Raw genomic sequence first — 16,341 nt, forward strand, 5'->3', positions numbered from 1 at the left:
TGGGTAGAGGTGGTTTTGGGGGCTGCCCGCTGACTCACAACTGCATGGGTAGCTTTACTGTCTGCAGGCTCCCCACTTGCACGCTTCTCTAGTGCAGCTTGCTTTTGCTGTGCACATGCACACGGTCACCGTGCACACTGTTTTATTTTATTTTGAGACTCTTTCCAGCTGTGGACAGTGTCTGGATGGAGGTGGTTTTGGGGGCTGTCCGCTGACTCACAACTGCATGGGTAGCTTTACTGTCTGCAGGCGGGCAGGCACAGGGGATGGAGCAGAGCCTGCTGAAAACTCCCTGCGAGTTTGGGCTCTCTGAGCATGAAGGGGGCTGTCCTGGGCTCAGACGAACCCCGAACTTCGAACCGGTTCAGGAACCAGTTGTGGTTTGGAAGTTCATGGTTCATGTTCCATGAAAATGAATGAACCACGAACCAAGCTGTTCGGTTTTTTTCCATTCCGTGCCCGTCTCTAGTCTGAAGTGGCCTAGTGTGTATTCCACACCACTGTTTCTGTATCATGCTTTGATTTTGTTGTTGCGCAATTTGATTCCTGTCTAAATGATTCCTGTCCTTTTTCTTTATGTAACATTTGCAGGCAAAGCAAACTGTCCTTATTTTAGAAATCAGATGTCAGGTACACATTATGGTTTGCCCCTGTTTCCCTTAAAGTTAAGATGTTACGTGTAGATTAAAGTGAACTTTATATGTGGGAACCCTGACTTAATCTTGAAATATCCATTAACTGTCTTGGAAATGTTGAAGCTGAACAGCTTTAGAAAGCTGATGCAGTGGAAGACAGAGACAGTACTTGAAGTCTGAATTAGGCTAACTGTGATAAGGCTCACCAGCAATTGCATTTAAACAAATGGCTTGTGAAACCCACTTACCATCATGGTTTCAAGTCATGTGTTTGAAAGCTTTGTGCACCTGACACAGTGGGCTCTGGTTCATGGAAGTTTACAACACAATAAATGTGTAAATTTCTTAGATGTCATATATCTTATTGTTTTGGCTGCTTAAAACAGACTAACACACACCCTCCCCGAACCATACTTAAAGTATGCTCTGGCAATTGGCCTCGCTGTATACTGTGATGTATACTGTGATGTATGCTGAAGAAGCACTTCTGTTTTGTTTTTTTAGATACAAGAGGCTAGAGAACTAGAAAAAACAAACCTACAAAAATCCCACTCCCCCGTGATTCATACGTTGTCAGGGTCTCCAAAGTTCGGCCGACTGCAACATAGCCAGCAGGAGAGCAAACCTTCAACTCCTGTAAAAGCAGACCTGACTAACGGTGAGCCAGAAGGTACAGAAAATGGAGAGCGGAAACCAAAGAACGATTTGACTCCTCCAGTATTTGGTAAATAAGCTTGTGATGTTTTTGCTGACTTAAAGTAAAATGATTTGTTTGGGAGGAGAATGCTGACTTATACTTCCTCTCAGGAGACTTGCATACTTTGGAGCTTTGATAGTGTACCTTGTAATAGTCATTATGGTGTAAGTTTTTCTCCTATTGCAATTTTAACCCACTCACCCAAAAGAAAAGAAATTGCTTCTAATCCCTGTTACTGTTGCATTGCTAGTTACAAAAGCTTTTGAAATGTACAAACTTTAGTTCATCTACTAGTGAGCCAGTAGATTTAATTCCTATCTACTGCTCTGAAATTAGTACACTAGGTATTTCTCCAATCTAGTCATCCACAACAGAGCACAGTTTCTCCATATATGCAGTCAGTAGCTTCTAATAGCTTTTCCTCCCAAGTTTTTTGGTGTCAAAAGTGAACATTATTTGGCAACATTAGAAAGTCTATCCATGGAGAATAGGTGGCCTTGGGGAAAAATGAAAAAGAAGATAGAAATGTCATTACTGTAGCATAACCAGCTATTATTTGACTTTTATATTTGGAACTGTGATACAAGCTGTATAGCCTTTCTGGAGACTGTTAGTAGGGGAAATTCCTATAGGCGTGCAAGCATATTGCAAAAACATAGTCATTATGTCTAAGTTTTGAAAGCTAGTGATTTGCTCAATATGAAATAAAGCAAATTAGATTGAAATTATGTTTCAGCATGTTACATCTAGATGGTATGTGGGATTGAGACTAATCATCTGTAGAATGAAACAATGAGGTAGGGGGGTTGACTTAAATAAGAGTTCAGATCATGTTTATCTGTAAGCATTAAGTTGGATCTTACGAAAATTAATGAAAGAGAAATCTTACAATTCCTTTGGCACAGACTGTTTAATGTTTGTGTCTTTCTGTGTTATACTCCTGAGGTTGTGCAAAGGCCACAATCAGATTTTGGGGCAAACTGTGCTATCACTCACTAACACAGCTTGTTTCCATGTGCCAACACTCCACTTCATCCTTCCCCCATCTCTCCTTGCACTCTGTTCAAACGATCCTGGAACAGTCATGCTCCACTTGGCTATGATATCCCAATGGAGGTGTCTTGGCAAATGTGTTTGTACACATAGAATCCAGGCTTGTAAACAAACATCAGTTTACGGAGGTGACTCTGGATGTCACGGCCAATTGAAGCTTGATCATTTCAGGAAGTTTTGAATGAAAGTTGCAGAAGAGGAGGACAGAACAAGTGGGCTTGCTTGCAAGGCAACATGTTGTGCTCATGAATGATCACATTTTAATTGCAGCTTGTCCTGACATCTTATTACAGCTCCTTGCTCTAGTAGAAAACCAAGTTTGGAGACAATGTTTTACACATAGTAGTAGGTTACTCAATAAGACAGTTGGTGCTCTTTGCTAATGATACAGCAATTACCCAAATGGAAAGGATCTGCTGTATCCAAGCTCTTGGTTTTATCTTGTCACTAATATTAATCCCTGTTTATCTCTATTATAAGAGGACTAGCAACAAAGCCTGTTGTGGGAAAAAATACAATGGCGTCTAGAAAGGGAGGGTGGGCAGGCAGGCATTCCCTCCTTCTTCATCACTGACCCTAGCCGGATGAAGGCGGGGGTGGGGGCGGGCATGGCCACCTCCTCTGCACCTGATCCTGGCTGAGTGGAGGGGAGGCGAGCATTGCCACCTGCTCTGCGCCTGATCCCAGCAGGGTGAATGGGGGGCGGGAACTGCCACCTGCTCCACTTCCGATCCCGGCTGGGTGAAAGGGGGAAAGGCACTGCCACCTGCTCCACTCCTGATCCTGGCTGGGTAAAGGGGAGAGCCAGTTTGGTGTAGAGAGCCAGTTTGGTGTAGCGGTTAAGAGTGCGGGACTCTAATCTGGAGAACCGAGTTTAATTCCTCACTCCTCCACTTGAAGCCATCTGGGTGACCTTGGGTCAGTCACAGTTTCTAGGTCTCTCAGCCCCACCCACCTCACAGGGTGTTTTGTTGTGGGGATAATAATGGCATACTTTGTAAACCACTCTGAGGCGGTGTTAAGTCATCTTGAAGGGCGGTATATAAATTGAATGTTGTTGTTGTTGTTGTTATTATTATTATTATTATTGCCACCTGCTACGCACCTGATCCGGCTGGATGAAGGCAGAGGGTGGGCATTGCCACCTGCTCCGCTCCTGATCCCAGCTGGGTGAAGGTGGAGGATGGGCATTGCCACCTGCTTCACTCCTGATCCCAGCTGGATGAAGGTGGAGGATGGGCATTGCCACCTGCTTCACTCCTGATCTCAGCTGGGTGATGGCAGGGGATGGGCATTCCCACCTGCTCCCCTCCTGATCCTAGCATGGGCTTTCCCATCGTGGTGCACTCTTTGGAGGTCTGGCTGCCTCATCTTGGCTTCCCTCCACAACAGCACCCTCTTGTGGCGCACCAGGGTAGGAAATGATTAGTCTTGAATATGCTTAGCCTTTTATATAGTTGGATGACTCAGTTAAAAGACAAAGAGTGAAAATAGAAAGCAGTGCTGGAGGCTTTTCTCAGCCAATACTAATTAATGCCAAACTAAGAGTCAACACCAAAACTTTAACCTGATATTGATCTGGCAGCCTATTTGTTTCCAGGCACAATTCATAATGCTAGTTCTTAGAAACACTACAAAAAATAAAACGAACCCTCACCTATGACATGGTGTCTTGTGTAACTTAATTCTCAAAAATATCATTTAAACAAAAAATTAAATTGGAAACATTTTCAAATGATTTCTTGATATATTTTATCAGAAGAAGAAACTGATGGAGGCAAAGAAATTATTAAGGAAATCTTGGAGGATGTGGTCACTTCAGCTGTTAGAGGTAAAACTTCTTTGGGGAAGTCTCTTGCTTTCTTCATGCCTTTAAGGATATAGCCACTTTTTTCCAAACTTTAGATCTTGAGTTTGTTAAATAAGAAAATGGCTAATGCTTTCTCCATTTAGAGTTCTGCATTAGACTTGTTACCTCCTATCTCTGTCATAAAAGAGAAGTGCCCTCTAATTCTTTAGCAGTGCTGTATTCTATCAATGCTTTTCAACTGACCTCTCTGAGATTATTGAAAAATAAATATTTATGCGAACATCTGTAGTAAAATGTTTGTTTTCTTAGCCTCTTTAGAAGAAGAAGCAAAAAAACAAGCTGTGCTGGAAGTGGGTAGAACTCTGCCTGAACTGGAAACTGCAGCTCCTGCCTCTCCTGGTGGAATGAATGAAAATTCACAAGCAAATGGGATTCCAGATGATAGGCAGTCAGTCTCTTCCACTGATAATCTGGTAGGATTCATATGCTTGCGTTAAACTTAGTTTAACACCCTGGGGAGGGTTGGTAGGAAGTGGGGAGAGATTAAGAGAAACTAGAACATTGGAAAGGCATAGCTAAAATAGCTTTAAAAATGCGTTACAACCAAATCTCCAATTATGCTTCATCAGCTTCTTAAGCGTTTAGGATTGAATGAATCTTAGTGAGAAGCTTGAAAAATGTACTCTGTTTAAAAGGTTTGTATGATAATGCAGGACATTTTCATGATGTCTGTTGTATCAAATGGAAACATATATTTATTTAATAGACAACACTAGCAGTCCGCCCTTCTCAAGAAGATTCAAGGCGGATTTATTCCCCTCCACCATCCAGTACTAGATTCTATCATGATATTTAGCAAATATATAGGAAATAGTTACCAAAACTGATTATTGCCTGAATCCAGCTAAGGAGATTTGTGTGCACAAGTAGACTTTCACACACACAGTCTCAATTATCGGGATAATTATTAATTATAATTATAGGGATAATTATTAATTATTACAGGGATAATTATTAATTATAGGGATAATGACAAAATCTTATGAGCTCACATTTCACACACACCCCTCTCCCACCACTGATATCCCAGTTGCTTAAAAGATCAGATTCTGATCCTTTGGACTTCCAGCAGTCTGACAAGCTTTTTACGTCCTACGATTGCATGTGTCCACTGTCTTATGATTTAGAGATTATGACAAAAATGCCTGAATCATTCTGTTGTAATGCAGCCCTGTTTCCTTTATAAAAATGCCCTCCTGAACAGTTCTGTTGTGCACGGTTCGTGGAAAGCCAGAAGTGTGGGTGCCTTCCTGATCTTCTTGGGCAGGCCGTTCCACAGGGTGGGGGTGGGGGGTCACTACCGAGAATGATTGTGCATGGGTAGTTGTTGATCTTGCCCATTTGCAGGATGGCCCCTGTAGATCACTGAAGAGGATGGAGCTGGACATAGGAGGAGAGGTGGTCCTGCAGTTACGAGGGTTCAAGGCCATGAAGGATTTTGAATGTGCAATATTAATATTTATTTTTAGTTCGTTAAATTAACCAGATGGTTTATTAGCTGAAATGGTGAAGTAGCTTGTTTGGTAGAGGGCCCATCAGAAATGTTTTACAGCGTATGTATATGTGAAATTTTCATGAGCTAACACTTGGCTTGACCCTTCCTTATTCACAGCACTCTTTTTGAAAGCGAGAGGGTGGTTCAGTGCTAAAATGTGGCTTAACAGTTGATCCCTATGCTTGCGTGCTGTTTTCCATTCAGTCCATTCAGTCATGCAGTTAGAGTTGGTTAATGGTTGCAAGTTGTTACACACCATCATTTGGTGTTGCATCGGAATTACCAAACAATGGGTTGCTCTCTCTTCAAACCAGATTGCACATCAACTTTTCAGATCAGTTTACAATCCTGAATAAACCACAGTGTAGTGGCTAGAATGTGGTGCCAAGCTGTGGCTTGCATTAAAATGAAATTCACTGACTTTAACTGCATGTGGGGGAAGAGGAGAAGAACACAAGCCCAGGCCTGCTTCACATAGTTCTGAATCATGGTTTCGGATTATGTATGAGCCATTCTGAAGCCTCATTTGAATAGCTTTGTAGTGCTCTTAAATACTGTAATAACTGCTTACATTTGCTTTGTTTTTCTTTCCTGTTCCTTTGTCAAGGGCTGTTGTGCTGATCGCATTTAGTAGGTTATAACCAGATGTCTTGAGTTCTCTGACAATGCAAACAGTGTTGCTGTTTGGCTACAAATACTACTTTCTCTCCTTTAAAACTTCTCTGATGTAAGCATCACTGCTGAGAAGCATTCCTCTTTATCTTAAGTATAACACCCCAGGCCATATCCTGCTTCTAAGCACTGATTGATTGATTGATTGATTGATTGATTGATTGATTGATTGATTGATTGATTGATTGTCTGCCTTTCTCACTGAGACTCAAGACAGATTACACAGTGTAAGTCAATATGATCAAAAGCTGGTACATTCAACAAACAATATGGATTGCAGAAATTTGAGAGCAAGCATAGAACTGAAATACCTATGAAACACTGCAGAAACAAAACAAGTAATTTGACATGAATGTATTAAATGACATGGAAACTCTCAGTAGGAGCACATCTATTCCAACAGATAATACACATTCTGCAGGCCTTGTCCCTTTACCAAGACATCTGTCTGATCCATTTCTTACATGATAGGCCTGTGTAGCTGTTCTTCTGACTATTTTTTTTTTCATTTTGCGTTTTTAGGAAACCGATGTCCCTGGACCCCAGGCAGCTGCCAAGTTCTCCCATATCCTTCAGAAGGATGCCTTTCTTGTGTTCCGGTCACTGTGCAAGCTTTCAATGAAACCACTTGGTGATGGGCCACCGGATCCCAAGTAAAAAAGATAAATCTTTCTGGATTCTGCCAGTTGCCATATAAAAATTATGCTCTATGGGGAAATTATAATGAATGTGCCTTCTATCTGCATTAATATGTCATTGATGATTTTAATGTTCCCCATTAATGAAACTAGCAAATTATGGTTTTCCAAATGATGATGGCTGATTCAAGGCCATGAGACATGTTCTGAGAAATTTCAGTGTGGCCAGCTGCTTGGCTTGGCTTCACATTCTCAACACATTTGTGTGTATTCTTGTTTCCCACAGAAAAAGAAAGACCCAAGTATGTGTATGGATTAGTTGCTCAATGTGAGAAGAGAGAAATAGGAATAGCACCTTCAGGATATAAATGATAGAAGATAGAGGAGTCTGAGAGATTCTTGACTGGTTGCTTTTGTTTCTTGGAATGGAAAATGGATGAAGGTTCTTATGGGGTACAAGGCATATGTTATCAGTAAAAGGCATATACGTTTTGATGCAACCTTCGGTAGAACTCTAATATTATAAAGGCCAGTGTTTGGGAAGGTCTATTTCAAAGGCATGAGTATAGTCAAAACTATCATATGTTCTGAAATGGCTTAGAAATGATCCATTATTGAACAGGGAGGCACAGTCAGACTGAGGCCATCGTCAACAGAGCCCATAAAGAGTTTATGAAAAGCAAGACACTGACTCAGTTTTCCTTCTTACAATTTTCAGATCCCACGAGCTGCGCTCCAAGATAGTGTCCCTCCAGCTGCTTCTCTCGGTTTTGCAAAATGCTGGCCCAGTCTTCCGGACACATGAAATGTTTATAAATGCAATCAAGCAATATCTCTGTGTAGCATTATCCAAAAATGGAGTGTCTTCTGTTCCTGATGTCTTTGAGCTGTCTCTTGCTATCTTCCTCACCCTTCTTTCTAATTTTAAGACCCATTTAAAAATGCAGATTGAGGTAAGAGAGCTGTATTTTCTCCATCTGATAGTCTCTTTCTGTTATGTGAAAAAGTAAAAGGAAATTGCATTGCTTTACATATTACAGTCCCAATGTATTTATCAATTTGGTATATTACCTAGTTAAGAATAAGTGGTAAATGGTTTCTTGTAATAGATAACTGTGCTCAGAATAAGTTAATGAGGTACTCAGAATATGGTCTCCTGTTACAGAGATCACATCTGTGTTTACCTTTGCTTTCAACAGGTATTTTTCAAAGAGATCTTCTTGAACATTTTAGAAACTTCTTCTAGTTCCTTTGAGCACAAATGGATGGTGATTCAGACCTTGACTAGAATTTCTGCAGGTATTTCATTTTAGAAATAAATATCTTAACATCATTGAGGGGCCATTTTCTTTTTGTAGTTACCTAGAATATAAATATAGAAGGAGTACAAGATGGAATAAAAAGTAGATATAGTGGGTTGGATCCAGACAGCTTTCCCCCCCTCAATCTTGCCCAGTTCCTCTCCCTACTATAGCTCCTGTCCAACATTTCTTTTATCCATGCAGGTCCAATGATTCCCAGCATAGCCTTTTTCAGAAGAGTAAAATGTGGTCAGATCCAACCTGATATAACAATCTAAGTACAGTTGGGCAAAAAGACCACTAGTGGAGACATGCTTATCAGAATCCTTGAAACCAATCCCAGAATATGTGCTTTTAAGGTATTCCCTCGATAAACCTACCAGGACAACACAATACATTCCTGAAGAAGTGAAAGTAACTAAAGAAGGGCCTTTCTTCATTGTCATGAAACTTGGACCTAAAGTTGCATGTAAATTTCCCCTTTTTTGGCCGTGGTTTCTGGGGTCCATATGGCCTTCCTAGGCCCTCATGGCTATGTCTTTCACATTTGGGCTCCTTAATGAGAGCCTTGCGCCTAAGGGAGAATTTCTTGCTATGGTGGGGAGGCACTAGTCCTTCTCTTCCTAACTAAAGCTCCCAGGAGATCAGGACTGGCCCTGGCCCATTCTGGAGGACAAATTGTATCTAGTTCTGAGGAATAGGGCAGGAGCCTGAGGAAACTGATAAACACCTCTCCCAAAGAGTTCTATGTGCATTTCCTACAGTTGCTCAACAAGGTTGGAAAATGTGTCCTCCCACAAGGAAGTGTGGCTTTGTTGATTGGCTCAAAGGCCAGGACCCAGGTAATATAGGTGAACTAGGCACCACTTCAAGGTAATCACATTAAGGACTTTATTTTCTTGCCTTCTATTCATTAGGAGTAATTTGTAACCAAAGAGTAGGTATTTTCAAATTGCAAGTTATTAACCCTGTACCCTTTTTATTTTGTCTTTTAAATATAATCCTTTAATAAATCCTTTTAAAACTCTTCCTGGGTTTTCACCTTGGTTGCATATCTGGGCTGCTCTCTGCTTGAGAAAGGAGGTGCTGTCCAGGAAATTAGATGGACCAGCTGAATTAGCTGGACCCTCCCCAAGTTATAGGAAAATCCTAAAACCAGGTTGGTTGCAACGAGAACAGAGTGTGCTCCAAGGGTTAACAGTGACAAGTGGAAGAGAGGGGTGAGAAAGGGGGTGAGGGTGTGCAGATTTGCCGGCTGCTTAGGAAGGAGTACCTTAGTTGGATCTCTTCTCCAGTCAAAGTCTCTTCACTCCAGTGGCAATCATACAGAGTGCTTTACCAGCATTCATCCTCACAGCAGCTAATGAGGGTAGGGTAGAGTTTGAGGCATGGTGAGAGTAGCCCAGGGTCACCTGATGTGCTCGGCGGCTGGCTGGAAAGGATTTAAACCTGAGCCTCTTGCATCCCAACATACCACTCTACTTTGCACGTATGTTTTAGATGTACAGTCTGAACTCTGAAGTAGTCTGCTGAAGGGCAAAGTCTAGAGATTCTTAGGATATAGAGGAAGGTGAGGTGAAAAGAAGGGATAGAAGTTCAGGTGTTCCTTGCCTTCTGAACATTAGGTACTCAGTATCTTTTTAGAGGGGGAAGGAAATGCATTTTTTAAAACATCAGTTCTCATAGTCTGCTACAGACAATGTGTTTTGTTATCCCTTCATTCGCCCCTCCCCAATACATTTCCTAGATTAAAAATGGAAACTAACCTATTAGTTGTGAAGTTTTGTTGGCTTTCTGCAACCAGATTCTCATCATGTAAACTTTTTTTTCAGATGCTCAATGTGTAGTGGACATATATGTTAACTATGACTGTGATTTGAATGCTGCTAATATCTTTGAACGGCTAGTAAATGACTTGTCTAAAATTGCGCAGGGACGGAGTGGGCATGAATTAGGAATGACACCTCTACAGGTAAGGCTTTTATAGTGATATTCTATGCAGTGTTACACCAGTCTAAGCCCATTGAAATTAATGGGCTTGAAGTAGAGAGCTTTGCTTAGGATTGCACTGCTAGTGGCATTTAGCACTATTCTTTCCTTCAATAAGTATGTTCTAGTTCTTCTGTTATGTCCTGTAGCGTAAGATAGTGTCGGTTCACAGTTGGGTTAGTGCAAGTGGGCTGAATGAAATGTAATGCAGATGATTGTGGTGACTCACGCATGGGCCAGGAGATGTTTTGGAGACACTATTTGCACAGTCTATGTTTAGTCCCTAAACCCTGGTTATGTTTGCACCAAAATCATAGTCTATTGCTGACTGGGGATTCCTATATCTATGTGAAATTATGTTTCTGCATTGTGGCTTAATTCAAATATCGTGCCAAACTCCAAGGTTAAGAAAGCTTCACCATGGCTTAATTAGCTTTATGCATTATAACAACAACAACAACAACAACATTCGATTTATATACCACCCTTCAGGACAACTTAATGCCCACTCAGAGCGGTTTATGAAGTATGCCATTATTATCCCCACAACAAAACACCCTGTGAGGTGGGTGGGGCTGAGAGATCTCCAGAGAACTGTGACTAGCCCAAGGTCACCCAGCTGGCTTCCAAGTGGAGGAGTGGGGAATCAAACTCGGCTCTCCAGATTAGAGTCCCGTGCTCTTAACCACTACACCAAACTGACTCTCACACCAAACTGGCTCTCACACCAAACTTAGCAAAACATGGCTTGTGATTGGCTGGAAGATCAAAAACGTGTTTCAGTTTGGAGTGCTATCATGTTTGGTTTACAGCTGTGTTTGAGTTAACTGTGTAGCTTGGAGGGATGAACCATCATTAGAGCTGTAGTTCAGCTTCTAGAGGCCATTGAATCAAGAGACGAGATTCTCAGGCATACAGAAAATAAAATGAAAGAAGTTGATTTAACTCTGTTTTTTTCCTGTATATCTGGAAGTTCAGACTGGAAGTCTGCATTCCAGTTATGGCTGGTTCAGATTGAGGCCTGAATTGAGTGTGTTTTTTTAATCATAGAATCACAGAGCTGGAAGGGGTCTTACAGACCATCTAGTCCAACCTCCTGCCCAATGCAGGAACAGCCTAAAGCATTCCCAACAAGTATTTGTCCATCCGTTCCATGAAGACTACCAGTGAAGGGGAACCTGTCACATCCCCAGGCAGCTGATTCCACTGCTGAATTACTCTTAACGTGAAGTTCTTCCTAATGTCCAGCCAGTACCTTCCCTCCTATAGTTTAAAGTGATTGTTTTGAGTTCTATCCTCTGTTACCAACAGGAACAGCTCCCTCCCCTAAGTGATTGCCTTTTAAACACTTAAAGAGAGGAGTCATGTCTCCTCTTAACTTTCTCTTCTTCTTGGTATCTGACCTCTTGATAGCTTCTTCTTTGTTTATTTCTATACAGGAACTAAGCCTAAGGAAGAAAGGTCTTGAATGTTTAGTCTCTATTTTAAAGTGCATGGTAGAATGGAGCAAAGACCTGTATGTGAATCCCAACCATCAGGCCAGCCTCGGTAAGACATTGCTGTGTTTCTCTATTTATTTTTTATTTATTATATTGTATATTTAGCCTGTTCTCCCCGCAAATGGGCTCAGGGTGGGTTACAACCAGAACAATACACAGTAAATACCATCAAAGCACCAGTTTGGTGTAGTGGTTAAGAGTGGCAGGGCTCTAATCTGGAGAACCAGGTTTGATTCCCCACTCCTCCACTTGAAGACAGCTGGGTGACCTTGGGTCAGTCACAGCTCTCTCAGAGTTCTCTCAGCCCCACTCACCTCACAGGGTGATTGTTGTGAGGATGATAACAGCACACTTTATAAACTGCTCTGAGTGGGCGTCAAGTTGTCCTGAGGGGCGGTATATAAATTGAATGCTATTATTATTATGTTATTAAAACACAATTAAAAACTCAACATGGGAGTTTAAAATGCAGCAACTGTAACCAACTGCACAGTACAGGTCAGGAGGAGAACTGCCAGAGTCGCCCAGGCAGGAGTAAGGAGGCCAAAAAATAAAGGACTGCCCCTCTCAGCCATAAGCCTGGCAGAAAGCAAACTTAAAATAAGGTGCATGTGAGATTCCAGCTATCTTACAACATGCTTCAAAGACCTGATTTTAGCACGTCTGTCTTCTATCATCCCAGTGCAGGAATCTCTGGGACAAGCTTTGTGATTTGATATTTTGTTTAATACCAAAGAACAGTGAGCAAGATGTATATCTGGAAGTGACTGGAAACGTGGGGCCTATATTAATGGTGGCTTCCCAGTTGGGTGCTGTTTGCATAAGACCGATTCTGATGAAAACAGGTACCTTTTGCTCTGAGGTACCCACATATTCACTATCCAAAGTCAGTTGTCCCTATGTTGTATGCCTGCAAAAACAGTGGTGGAGAAAAAAGGGCTTGGATTCTGACTAGAATTTCTGTAGGGGTAAGGGGCAGTTTTCTCCAATTCTGCCCTCTGTGGGAGTTTTGACTACTGCTGAGGGGGTCCAAAAACAATCAACCCCCCCCCCCCCCGGAGAAAGGTGGGATCCAAGCCTTTGGGACATAATAAACAAATGGACCAGATGACTTTTGGTCTCCTCTAAATCTAATTCTGTGATATAAAATTGTGGAGTGGCGGGAGGCTGTTTTCTGCCAATTTCTTTTAATTGCTTATTCAAATAAGAATATCTCCTTTGTGTCACTTTCACATGTAGGTCCCGAGAAATCTTCCGATCAGGAAATGGGTGAAGTCAAATGTTTAGAGATGGGAGGAAGAAGAAGTAGTGCAAGTTCCTTGGATTCAACGGTCTCCTCAGGAATCGGGAGCGTTGGCACCCAGACCACTCTCCATGATGATCCGGAGCAATTTGAGGTTATCAAGCAACAAAAAGAGATAATTGAACATGGGATTGAATTGTGAGTTGGAATTATCGTTTAAAGAATCAAATGTGCTTTTTTATGAGTATGTTTTTTAGAGTTTGCTGAGTTTACTTCTTACATACTGCAGCAGTGAAATGAAAAGGAGGGTAAAAGTGGGCAAGGATGTAAAAAGAGAGGCGAACGCCATATTGGAATTGTATGAGGAATTTGTTACATTCCTGAATGCACCTACCAGGGAGTAACTCTCATTCAATTCAGTGGGACTTACTTCTGAATCTATGTGCTTTAGGATTGTGTTGCTGCTGTTGTATTAGGTATCCTATTGTAAGTTCTTCAGTTGGCATGTTTGAGATTCACCTCTCTTTTAGCTTTCTTATATATTATATTATGGAGGTTAAAGAGAGACTGGCAGATTAATAACAAAATTCTCATAGGCCACCTATGGAAAATTGTGGGGATTACAGTAATGAAAGGATGCTTCTGCTTGTTACTTAGTTGGTTGAACATTTGTAGGTCCGCAGAGTTATTCTTCTGTCCTGAATATAAATCTATTGGAAAAAATTAACTCTTATCTCATGATGTGGTCGTTACAGTCCTATATATAGCTTTTCTCTAATTCTGCTTTCTCTTTCTTGTGATGTGCACATAATAATATTTTTAAATAATGTTGGAACTTTTATAACGTTCAGATACTGTAGTTAGTAAGTTGAGATTTAAGCTCGTATCTTAAATCTGATTTGTACTTCATACTTTCCAAATGCACATTTTATGGTCAGCATAATTTAGGATGCACATTTGTTTCAGCCTTTAAAAACTGCAGTGACTTCTTTTCTGGGACTGACTAATCTTTCCCTCCACATTGTAGGTTTAATAAAAAATCGAAGAGAGGGCTGCAGTATTTGCAGGAGCAAGGAATGCTTGGGTTAACAGTAGAAGACATAGCACAGTTCCTGCACCAAGAAGAGCGTCTCTCTTCTGTAAGACTGGATCTTGCTTTAACAGCTCCATGTGACTCTCTGAACAGTGATGTATATCTGTATGCAATTCATACAGCATAGTACCTGAGTGATGTGTGTGCGTAAATATCACATTAACGAGCTTGCCAATTGTTTTAGCTATTTCCTTCTGAAGAAATCTGAGCAGTATTATTTAATGGAGGCCTAACATGCTTTGTTGCTTGTGGCTTCATGGGGCTTAATTACAAATCCCACAGTTCTGATTTACAAACATGTTAGGCATGTTTTTAAATAGTGCTTCTGTTTTTAAAATAGCAGTACTGTAGAAAGTATCCTTTTAAATTTAATTGAATCGGATTAAAGGCAAAGAGGTTCTGTATGCAGCTGGAACGCCTAGTGTGATCTTTTTGTTAGTCTGTGCTGTATTGAAAAAGTAAGTTCTACTGTGAGTTCTACTATGAGTACTTGAGAACGATGCTTGTGATACCTTTAGATGAGGCTAAGATTTGAAGAAGGGCACAAAGGGATGAGCTGGAGCTTAGAGGAAGAGCAGTGAAGCTTACAGAATGATATTATATGATCAGATTTCAGTACAGGAATTGTACTTTCAAACAGTTGCTTCTGTGCAGAGAACATGTAACAACAAGCCCCATTATATTGCCTCATTTCCGTCCATGGCTGTGAGTGTCACAGCATGATTTGGTTTTGTAATAGAATAGTGAGAAGCAGATTATCAGTGTTAGTTGCTAGAAAAGGTTTTTCACAAGTGGTTTATTTTCTTTTCTCTGTATTGTCTTGTCTTGCTTTCTGTTAGAACCAAGTGGGAGAATTTCTGGGGGACAGTAACAAGTTTAACAAAGAAGTGATGTACGCCTACGTAGACCAGCTTGATTTCTGCGGAAAGGACTTTGTCTCCGCTTTGCGCATTTTTCTGGAAGGATTTCGGTTACCTGGTGAAGCCCAGAAGATTGATAGACTAATGGAAAAGTTTGCTGCTAGATATATTGAATGCAACCAAGGGTAACTTGAAACTCGTTGGGCAAGCCATCACTGAAACAAGTTCATCTTTAGAATTTCCATTTGGAGCAGATGATTCTTAGGCTAACCTACGAAATTGCTAAGCAGGCTGTTCATAAAGAAAGCATATTAGCAGCTATTTAAATAAGTTTTTTAAAAAATTCCTTATGTTAATACCTATTTTATTTAAATAGGCTGTGGTCAGAAGCCTATGGATTTTTCAAATCAACTACATGTATTCTAAAAACATCAAGGTTTTGTTTCCAAACTCTAGAATGCTAAGAAAATTAGAGGGTCTTAGATCTAGTTTCAGATCTCCATGCTGCTGTGAACTTCCCTGTGTGACCTTGGGCCTGTTATGCATTCCCTGCCTAACCTATCTCACAGGGCTGTTACGAGAATAAAATGGGAATGGAAGGACCATTCATGCCATCCTGATGTTCTTGAAGGAATGCCCCTCTCCCCCTTTTTGCTAAGGTTGAATGAATACTGTGACTTTGTCATATTAAGCTGTCACTCATAGCTGGATGAGCAGCTTAGCTTCTACCTTTCATTAGGAAATGGTGCCGTGAACTCTTTGTAAAGGTTTTTTCTTTCAGTTGAATCTCTGTGTGTAATGAGATGACTGAGCAAGTTTTAAGATTCTAAAAATATGTTTTCTTTTCTTTTCAGACAAACTCTGTTTGCTAGTGCCGACACTGCCTATGTTTTAGCATATTCTATTATAATGTTGACAACAGATTTGCACAGTCCTCAGGTATATTTTTAAACATGTTACAAGTAAGAGGTAGAAACTGCACCCCTATCGCTCTTTCATGTTTTTCCTCCTCCTTGTTATGGCTACTGCCACCAAACCATTCTTTGTTACCAAAACAACCCCCCCCCCCCATAATGGCAAGGTCTCTGCCTCACGTTGTGTTTGGCAGCCTGCTGTAGGTTTTAGTGCCCTCTGCCAAGGATCACACAACACTTGAAGGAAGGCATCAATACCTACTGCTGATTCTCCAGAACAGAACTTGAGGTAAAGGTCTTGTTCTTGTGGACAGTTGTCTCAGCAATCCAAAATGGTGACCAAGGTCTCTTGAGATGTTCTCATGAGATTTCAATCGACAAG

At 41.1% G+C, this 16,341-nt stretch overlaps 1 protein-coding gene across 1 annotated transcript in view; it reads left to right on the top strand.

The window, feature by feature from the left end:
* The window catches only part of ARFGEF2 (ADP ribosylation factor guanine nucleotide exchange factor 2), a 62,628-nt gene that overhangs the window by 14,078 nt on the left and 32,209 nt on the right, over positions 1 to 16,341 (top strand). Inside the window, exons 6-17 of the mRNA XM_054979132.1 lie at positions 1,140 to 1,359; positions 4,145 to 4,216; positions 4,505 to 4,668; positions 6,945 to 7,075; positions 7,779 to 8,013; positions 8,260 to 8,359; positions 10,194 to 10,333; positions 11,790 to 11,898; positions 13,089 to 13,290; positions 14,120 to 14,231; positions 15,025 to 15,230; positions 15,900 to 15,984. Coding sequence (XP_054835107.1) covers positions 1,140 to 1,359; positions 4,145 to 4,216; positions 4,505 to 4,668; positions 6,945 to 7,075; positions 7,779 to 8,013; positions 8,260 to 8,359; positions 10,194 to 10,333; positions 11,790 to 11,898; positions 13,089 to 13,290; positions 14,120 to 14,231; positions 15,025 to 15,230; positions 15,900 to 15,984 — 1,776 coding nt within the window. The remainder of the gene's footprint in view (positions 1 to 1,139; positions 1,360 to 4,144; positions 4,217 to 4,504; positions 4,669 to 6,944; positions 7,076 to 7,778; positions 8,014 to 8,259; positions 8,360 to 10,193; positions 10,334 to 11,789; positions 11,899 to 13,088; positions 13,291 to 14,119; positions 14,232 to 15,024; positions 15,231 to 15,899; positions 15,985 to 16,341) is intronic.

Source organism: Eublepharis macularius, chromosome 5 (assembly GCF_028583425.1).
Source record: "Eublepharis macularius isolate TG4126 chromosome 5, MPM_Emac_v1.0, whole genome shotgun sequence".
Lineage (NCBI taxonomy): Eukaryota > Metazoa > Chordata > Lepidosauria > Squamata > Eublepharidae > Eublepharis > Eublepharis macularius.